Source organism: Rutidosis leptorrhynchoides, chromosome 5 (genome assembly GCF_046630445.1).
Source record: "Rutidosis leptorrhynchoides isolate AG116_Rl617_1_P2 chromosome 5, CSIRO_AGI_Rlap_v1, whole genome shotgun sequence".
Lineage (NCBI taxonomy): Eukaryota > Viridiplantae > Streptophyta > Magnoliopsida > Asterales > Asteraceae > Rutidosis > Rutidosis leptorrhynchoides.
In genome coordinates this window covers 360,306,311-360,316,010 of record NC_092337.1, presented here as the reverse complement: position 1 = coordinate 360,316,010, position 9,700 = coordinate 360,306,311, and the positions used below count along the sequence as shown (strand labels likewise).

At 31.0% G+C, this 9,700-nt stretch overlaps 1 protein-coding gene across 2 annotated transcripts; it reads left to right on the top strand.

The window, feature by feature from the left end:
• The first annotated feature begins 765 nt into the window (after nucleotides 1–765).
• On the top strand, nucleotides 766–7,396 carry LOC139847491 (CDP-diacylglycerol--serine O-phosphatidyltransferase 1-like). 2 transcript variants are annotated; one of them, XM_071837163.1, is made up of 14 exons: nucleotides 766–925; nucleotides 2,435–2,610; nucleotides 2,736–2,801; nucleotides 4,376–4,435; nucleotides 4,526–4,616; nucleotides 4,761–4,815; nucleotides 4,916–4,995; nucleotides 5,117–5,233; nucleotides 5,750–5,834; nucleotides 5,964–6,055; nucleotides 6,136–6,212; nucleotides 6,359–6,389; nucleotides 6,692–6,780; nucleotides 7,112–7,396. In XM_071837163.1, the coding sequence occupies exons 2-14, from the start codon at nucleotides 2,468–2,470 to the stop codon at nucleotides 7,257–7,259; spliced, it is 1,134 nt and encodes a 377-aa protein (XP_071693264.1). In that variant the 5' UTR covers nucleotides 766–925; nucleotides 2,435–2,467; the 3' UTR covers nucleotides 7,260–7,396. The 2 variants fall into 2 exon arrangements, with proteins under 2 accessions (XP_071693264.1, XP_071693263.1); XM_071837162.1 differs by having other exon boundaries at nucleotides 6,136–6,389; nucleotides 7,112–7,348.
• Nucleotides 7,397–9,700: the final 2,304 nt, after the last annotated feature.

The window sequence follows — 9,700 nt, the reverse complement described above, 5'->3', positions numbered from 1 at the left end:
CCTTGAGTAGCCTTAACCCTAACAATAATGGTTTGTATTTCTATAATGTACATCATCGGGAATTGATGTATTAAATGAACATATATGTTATGTTTTAAATTTTTGGAATAAATCACAAGGCAAAAACAATTCGTCAAAAACAAATCGCAAGCTCCATCCACAAACATCTATTGCGTACCTTGCAACTGACCAATTACACATGTTTAGGTGCAAGTCGCAAGGTCGGTCTGACCGTAAGTTCTCAGTCATTAACAATAAATTTCAGTCCGCAACCTGAAATTTAGTGGTCATAATCAATAAACTCCAATTCACCCGGTCACAAGGGACCTTGTGACTGATGAGAATTTTTTGACAAATAACTTTTTCTGAGAGTGAATCGTTTTCGTTAATAATCCTTTAAATTAAGTGGTAAAAATTTATATATTTTTCAAATAAATCATATGGATATGGATGGATATGATATGGGTATGAGATTGTGTTGATAAAAAATGTACAATCAATCAATCAATAATAATCACATTAAATCAAACCAAAAGAAAATTATAGAGGAGGCGAACTTTAGGTATTTATGAAACCTTTATTATTATTAATAATCTATATAATCTATTCTATTCTATCCTGCATCTCTCGTATAGAATCCCTCTCTTTGACCATTCGTACTTGTTTCTGTGTGACGCAGCGAATACATACAAACAAACAACAAACAAATCCAATTCCCAAATACCATCATTTTCAATTTTCATACACACACACACAACAATCTTTTCACACACTCATTGATTTATACATACATATACATACATCCATCAATACAAAATCCCCATCATTCATTCTCTCTTTTTTTTCCTTCCAGATCAGAAGCTTACGGATCCTTGTTTTCATTCAACTATTTAGGGCTCAATTTTAATCATTTCGTTATACCTATGTACGTTTTTTTTTCCTTATATCTTTCTGTACTTGTTTCCCTGTTTTCATGCACCCTTTATTTGCTATTTTATTTTCTTTTATATAAATAAATTAAATAAATTTACCTTTTTTATTAGTTTTATGATATGGGTTTTGATGATATAATGTGACATTTGTTTAATAAGTATAAAGTTGTTTTCTTTTTGTTGTGTGTATGGTTTCTTGAGATTTAATTACATTTGATTGTAACTAATTTTATGTTATTGCATGAACTGATTATCAATTTTTAATGGGTATTAATTTATTTTGAAAAATGTGGGTTAATGAGGTAAGAGACCAATAATTTCTATTGAATCAGGTTATTTTAGAAGATTATTTTTTTTTATTTTTTTTTGTATGATTTATGATTGAGATTACTTTTCATTATGATTGTGACATTGGTGGTTCAGTTTTGTTGGTTAAATTAGAATGAAGATGAGATCCACTGAATGCATGAACTGATAGTTGAGCTGTATTATATAAAATGAAAATAATCTTTGTAAATTTGGTCATGTTGGTTAGTAAAGTGACGTCTTTAACAGAATATGCATTCAAAGGTTGCAAAATCCACTAAATGGAGATTAGGCTGGAACCTTGTAGGATATTATCAGTGGCGGATCCAGTAAATTTTTTCACCGGGGGCGAAAGTTTTTTCTAAAACGTAGAGATTTTTTTTGGCAAAATATGGAAGTTTTATAACCAAATATAGAGTTTTTTGAGCAAAATTTAGAGATTTTTGGGCAAAATACGAAGGTTTGGGGGCAATATATGGAGGTTTTGGGACAAAATATGAAGGGTTTGGGGCAAAAAAAAAAATCCACCGTGCTCAAAACCGAAAAAATTTACACTAAAAATTGCAAATCCACTGGGGGCGGGCGCCCCACCCCGACCCTTCATAGGTCCGCCCCTGGATATTATTATCGGTCAAATCGGGATTAATTGGATTGGACTTTATATACATTTAAATAATAATTCTCAAAATTAGTGTGTAAATATAGATGAAAATTGTAAACATGAATATTAAGATGATCTTTCATTTGTTCAAAAACTTCAAAAATTCTAATTTAGATTCATATTAAAATGTTGACTAACTTTGACTTTGACCAATTTGAGCGACTAATTCCGACTTTGACCAACTAAATCCGATTTGGCCCACTGACCAACATTGACCGCTTAATAAATGGATTTTTGTAAATTTAATTGGCATGCTTCCTACAAAAGGATTAATAGGGATTTTTACAACAGTGTATATAGTTAATGATTAACTGAAAATATATAAATAGTTAGTGACATGTAACCTTTACTTAGTCTGTTCTCTTTATGAAACCAAGCAAGGTGGTTTAACATGATCTAATATAGTATAATTTATGACCTTTAATCTCAATACCCAATTGGAGTTTATTCCCTAATCTGCTTATATTATGGAATTTTTAATTATAGTATTTGATTCTTACTGTTGTTTACGTTAATATTCATATACCACTTACAGTGATCAAGTTAAGTTTATAAGACACATATATCTATGGAGTCAAGTGGTCATAAGAGAGAAAGGAGAAAAGACTATTTGGTTCAGCAAAGTTCTGATGACGAACTGGACCCATGGACCGCTTGGGCTTACAAACCTCGGACCATTACTTTGTTATTTATCGGCTCATGTATCTTAATGTAAGTTTTCTATAGTCGGTTTGGTCCTTTAGTATGTGAATTTCTCATCATTTGTAATCTTTTTTTTTTTTTTTTTTTTTTTTTTTTTTAAATATGCTAAGTTTGTTACCGAATGTGGTTCTCAGTTGGGCTAGTGGAGCTCTTGATCCAGAAAGTAATTCATCTGATGATATCGTAACATCTGTCAAAAGGTACATGCTTGGTTAAAAAAACAAGTCAAAAGCTCTTTTTTTTAATGTTTTAAACTTTATATAATCACAGGAACCAATGATATATTATATCTATATATCTAAATGGTAAAGGGCAAGTGAATAGGAAACTTTAGAACCTTTACAGACTTGGCCCAAACTTTTTATTTCTTATAACTCGATCACATTCTCTATAAAAGTACATTTCAGAGTTACTACAAACTTACCTCAAACTTTTCACATTTCATAATTTACCCATAAAACTTCTCATTCATTATAAATCGCCCACAAAATTTTTACTATCTACTAACTATTTATTACTATTATTATTATTATTATTATTATTATTATTATTATTATTATTATTATTATTATTATTATTATTATTATTATTATTATTATTATTATATCTATATATCTAAATGGTAAAGGGCAAGTGAATAGGAAACTTTAGAACCTTTACAAACTTGGCCCAAACTTTTTATTTCTTATAACTCAATCACATTCTCTATAAAAGTACATTTCAGAGTTACTACAAACTTACCTCAAACTTTTCACATTTCATAATTTACCCATAAAACTTCTCATTCATTATAAATCGCCCACAAAATTTTTACTATCTACTAACTATTTATTATTATTATTATTATTATTATTATTATTATTATTATCATCATCATCATCATCATCAGCATCATCATCATCATCATCATCATCATCATCTAATAGATAAAACACTGTGTCATTTCACCTTTTTTTTAATTGTCTTTTCAACCATGAATAGCACTATTTCTACTTTCACTTTCCACAAAATTAACCCCTAATTTTCATTAAAATACAAATCAAACTCCCCACTTTATACATATTTCTAAATTCTAAATTATTATTTATCCCATTACTAAAACCAAAAATACTGAATAATAATACCCACCATGCTTTACCGACTTGTACGCTGCGCTAAACAGTTAGACCCACATGGGCCACTACTGTGCTACAATAATTTCTTTTTGTCCCCAACGATAAAAGAAGCAACTTTCGTAAAAGACCCAACCCTTTAATGTTACCAAAAGATGTCGAAAAAAATTATTCCTTTTTACAAAAAAATCAACCAACTTTTTTCCCCTTTTTTTCCTTTCCTTCCTCAACGATAAAAGAAGCAACTTTCATAAAAGAAACAACCCTTCAATGCTACCAAAAGATGTTGAAAAACATTCTTTTTTTACAAAATAGATCAACTAACTTTTTTTTAAAAAAAAAAAAAACCCCCGAACGCTAAAAGAAGCAACTTTCACAAAAGGAACAACCCTTCAATGTTAGATGTCGATAAAAATTCTTTTTTTCAAAATAGATCAAGAGTTTTTTTTAACTCGCATTCAAAACGGAGCTCCCGGCGCGAAGCGAGGGCTCCACAACTACTTGGTTCTATACCCAACTGGCTATAGAACAACATCATATTCACTTATATATATATATATATATATATATACATATATATATATATACATATATATATATATATATATGTATATTATGTCTCTTTGAAAAAACTAACATTTGGTTATTATTGCACATTGAAGAGGTATATGGGCAATGATTTGCGTTTTTCTTGCTTACTGCTTGCTTCAAGCTCCATCAACGTAAGTTACACGTTTTTTATTTTTTTTTAAAAAGTTTCCAACTCGTTTAATGATTCTGATTTTGTTTGTTTTGTTTTGTATGATCTTAAGGTTACTAATTAGGCCACATCCTGCAATTTGGCGCTTAGTTCATGGAATGGCTGTTATTTACCTTGTTGCTTTGACATTTTTGCTTTTTCAGGTCAGTATCAAATGGGCCAAACGGGTCGAAACATATCTACTCCAATATTAGACAATTATTGACAGTTTATAATTTTTTATAACGTATTTTCATGAAGTTAAACCACTGACTCTTAATACTTTCTTAGTTTTCATTTTGTTACAGAACCGTGATGATGCTAGGCAATTTATGAAGTATCTCCACCCCGATCTTGGTGTTGGTAACGTGTTCAACAACTTTTCTAAAATGATTTGCTATGTAAAAAATTATACAAATTCCATATGATGCGTTGTTGACTTTACTTTATTACGTCTTTTCAGAACTCCCTGAAAGATCATACGGTGCTGATTGTCGAATATATGTACCAGACCATCCTACTAACAGGTTTATAAATGTTTATGTATGATTTCTCCAAACTTTTTCTTTTTACTTCCATTTTTTCTGCACATTTTCGTGTTGTTTTGTAAAAGAATCATATTTTTGCAAGTGAAGCAGTCTACTAAATTTTATTGGTTTTTCAGGAGACTCTATTTGATGAGTTCGTTCCGGCTCATTTGTTTGGGTGGTGGGGAAAAGCAATAATGATCCGCAATCAATCTCTTTTGTGGGTGTTATCGATTGGATTTGAGTTAATGGAGGTCAGAGTTTGACCTGTCTCTATTCTTTATTTATTGCTCTGAATTCTGAAAATGTCATTTTTCTCAAAGCATAATTACTGTTGTAAAAGTAGGCCTAGTTGGCCGATATGTCGGTTTTGGGGGACTAGCCCGTCATGAGTCGCCTGAATACACCTTAAAAGTCGGTCAATGCTAAAAGTTGGGCCAGAGTCGGGTCTGAGTCGGTCAAAGTTAAAGTTAGGTCAAAAGTTTTATATTTTTAAGTGGGGATTTTGTGGCATATATCTATATATGAAATATATATGTTTTCTGTTTGATATATTTATGCGTAATATATATATATATATATATATATATATATATATATATATATATATATATATATATGTTCAATATATTTATTGCCAAAAGTCAACGTTGGTCAAACACCCAACTTGTCCCTGACTTGACCGACTCGTCCCTCCATGGTCCTGATTGGCTTGTCCCTGACTCGCGACTTTTACAACCTTGAGCATAATGTTTTACTTTTCTTTTCAGCTCACTTTTCGCCATATGTTGCCGAATTTTAACGAGTGCTGGTGGGACAGCATTATTCTTGATATATTAATCTGCAATTGGTTAGGTGAGAAATCTGTTAAACCTGAACCCTGATTATTACTTTTCTAATGAAAAATCTTGCTAATTGCTGTATTGACTAGATGAAGATAATTTACTCCTACGTTGGTAATTTTCCGTTTTGTTTACTGAGCAGGTATTAAAGGAGGAATGCTTACCGTTCGTTATTTTGATGGTAAAACATATGAGTGGGTCGGAATAAGCCGCCAGCCAAATATTTTGGGCAAAGTATGTCTTTAATTTTGTATGCTTTAATCTTTTTATATAGACCGAAATCCAAGAAATTTACGTTTGAAATATCGATTTAGGTAAAACGTACGTTAGGTCAATTTACTCCGGCACATTGGGACAAAGATGAATGGCACCCATTTCTTGGTCCATGGAGGTTTATTCAAGTCCTAACTCTTTGCATTGTGTTCTTGACCGTTGAACTCAATACTTTTTTCCTTAAATTTTGCCTTTGGATTCCTCCTCGGAACCCTTTGATTGTTTATCGGTTGGTACTCTGGTGGCTTATCGCAATTCCTACAGTTCGGGAGTACAATTCTTACCTACAAGACCGGTAAATTATCTATATATGCCTCATGTATATATGTGCTTGAACTTTTAAATCATCGTATTTAAATGATCATTGTAAACTTACAAATAATGTTAGAATTTTTCTAACGATAGCCCTTAGGGCTGCTGTTGTTAACACGCTTAAAAGTGTTGTACATTTGAATAACTGCAACCTTAAAAATAATAATTAACCGCTACGTACAACATTTTTCAGCACATTAACGACAACCCTAAGGGCTCTCGTAAGAATAATCCATAATATCAATAGTTCTCATTTTTTTCTGACTATTGAGTATAATTTTTCAGAAAGCCTGTGAAAAAGGTCGGAGCTTTTTGTTGGCTTTCGCTTGCAATCTGCATCATAGAACTCCTTATTTGCATCAAATTTGGGCACGGTGAGATTTAAGTTAAATATTATGATCACAAAACTATACATTGACTTTTGAGGTCAAACTTATGGTACATTTCATCATCAAAATCTATATATATGTAGTAAAGTCAACAATCAACAATTATATCAATACTATAGTTTGTTTAATTTCTATCAACTTATATATATATATATATATATACATAATACATGAAGCATATTACTTTTGAAGAGTCCAACTTGTCTTCTACTCTACAAGCTGACCCATTTACCAAAAGTCAAACTCTTCATATTATAGTACGGAGTATATATTAAACTACATATAGAAAATTCTGAATTAAGATTTTGTTATGTAGGTCTGTTTCCAACTCCAATGCCCAGATGGCTTATAATTTCGTGGTCATTTGTTGGTCTTACGCTTCTCGCATTCTTAATCTTGTGGACATGGCAATTTCGAAGAACTTTAAGCCGAAAACGCTTATGATTATCACCTCCAGTTTTTGATCGTATAACGAGTGATGTTTCATGGGTAAGATTTTTTCGGTTATTTTTGTAAATTTTGTTCATTTTGAACTGTAAATTCTTATATTTAATCAGCCTAGATTTTCCATTATATTCTAGACTGGATTAGAGAATAGAGATTAGATGATTATCATTATATAGTTATTTCAATTCATTTTCAATTGCTTAGTAATATGGAAAGCCTCCAATTTTCAAGTGTTCAAATAATTAATATTAATTATTAATTATTATTAGTTACTACGTAATTAATAGTCAAATAACATGAAAAATGTCGCAATGGCAATTTAGTTGTTTCCGTCAACCCCTTAGAATCCTTATTCTTGTTATTGTTAAAATTTAAAAAGAACACAAATGCTTTATTTCATGTGGATACAAACACGATCATCCCATCTAATTCTGGCCCACACAAATGCTTTATTTCATGTGGATACAAACACGATCATCCCATCTAATTCTGGCCCCGTTTGTTTTGAACTTAATAGACTTAATATAATTTAATAATCTAAAATTGAATAAGTCGCATGGTGTTTGTTTTTGACTTAATGATAATAGAATGACTTAATAATTTAAGGGTGCGTTTGTTTACCTTTTAATGGAATGGCAGCATTCAGTGCGATTGTTTCTGACCTCTGAATGACATATGGTGCTAAATGGTTCAACATTCAGTGCTGAACCATTCAGAGTAAACACTCTCTTAACTATGTGCTTAATCATTCAGATTTATCAAACGCACCCTAAGTCTTGAAAATGCGAATTTCCATATTCGTCCCCACCTTTTCAAAATTGCTAATATAACAGTCTATAACTGCCATATGTACATGGTTAAATTTGTAATTTTAATCATTCAGTCAGTTATTCAACACATAAAACAAACAATAATTATTTATTCATCACTTATTCTTCACAAACGTCATAAGTTTATTCAGACAACATAACTTAATCAAAAGAAAAAACAAACAGGGCCTCTCCCTTGTTTGAATATCATAATGTTTGTATTTACATGTAAAGCTTAGCTTTTATATTGAAATAATTATGCTTTTAGTGAAAGCTAGAATAGATGGAGTAGAACTTAATAATTAGAATGATGGAATATTTTCATTACTTATTTAGCTAATTATACATTTTTATATATTTTAATTTTCCGTTCTTATTCTTATACTAATACTAACTAATATGTTATTATTAATTTTCTGACACTTCTATGACTACAATTATTATATTTTGCTAAAAGGTGTCTAAGGTTATGGGTGTGACTAGCAACTGAAGAAACTTGTATTTGAATTTGTACTATGAGGATTACCGAGTATTTTCAAATTGTTTGATACGAGACCATTCGGCTTACTTGCTGTAATGACCAATTAACTTATTTACATATGACACTTCAAACTCGTGCCTATATATTACCGAACCATTCTCATTACTGTACTAACTTGCCGTCGGTAGTCGTATTTGTTTAGTCATTCAGATAGTGACTAATATTCTTTTAGCCATCCAATATTGCATTTTTCATCATATATCTTCTATATTCATTCATTGAATTTGAATCTCATTGAATATAATAGAATATAGGTATTGTCCACCATTACTTACCGAACAACTTTTGATTTATGTTGGTCTATATCATATAACCACAAGCTCATTGCTTGCCACAATTTTTGTCCAACTCCCCATCTTGTTTTAGCCCATTTCCACGAAATTAGAAGTTACTTTTTAAAGCTTATTTCAAACAATGCTCAAACCTAAGCTTCTAAAAAGTAAGTCTAATCTCCGAAAAGATCTAAGGTTCCTACCAATGGACTTGCCCTTATGGGCTTCTTCAACTTGTCCTCCCAGGACACTAATGGCACCGCCTCGCCCTCATTTTATCTTCGTCCTCCCTCACCACCTCGTGCTGTATTTCCTCCTTTGTAGGCATATCTGAGGGTGAGAAGTTTGAATAAATATTTTGCACGCATAGCTTTAATACTTATGCATTAGTTTATTCAATTGGCTCCCAATTATTTCTAAAAAAGTATGTTATGAGTGCCAGTGGTTCAATGCTCGTTATGTTCTGGTAGTGGTTCAATGCTCGTTCTGTCAAATACTCCTTTTAACTTTTGGCTCATAACTCCGCCTAAAAGTTACAATTTACTTTATGACAAATTTAGTAATAATTCCATCCATTTTATTTTGTTTCCACAAACATTTCTCTTTGAATTCAAGTGTTATATACAAGCATTCAAACATTTAATCTTAATTATTACAAATTAAAAGACATTCCAACAACTATCTACAACCTTTTCATATTACAGCTAGTCTGATCATGATTATTTAATAACATAATCAGTTACAAAATGCAGATTTTCAAACACCCTTTATTTCATTATATTCATCTTCAAAAACCCTTGAACTAAAAGCCAATATTAAAACAAAATTTAATGTAA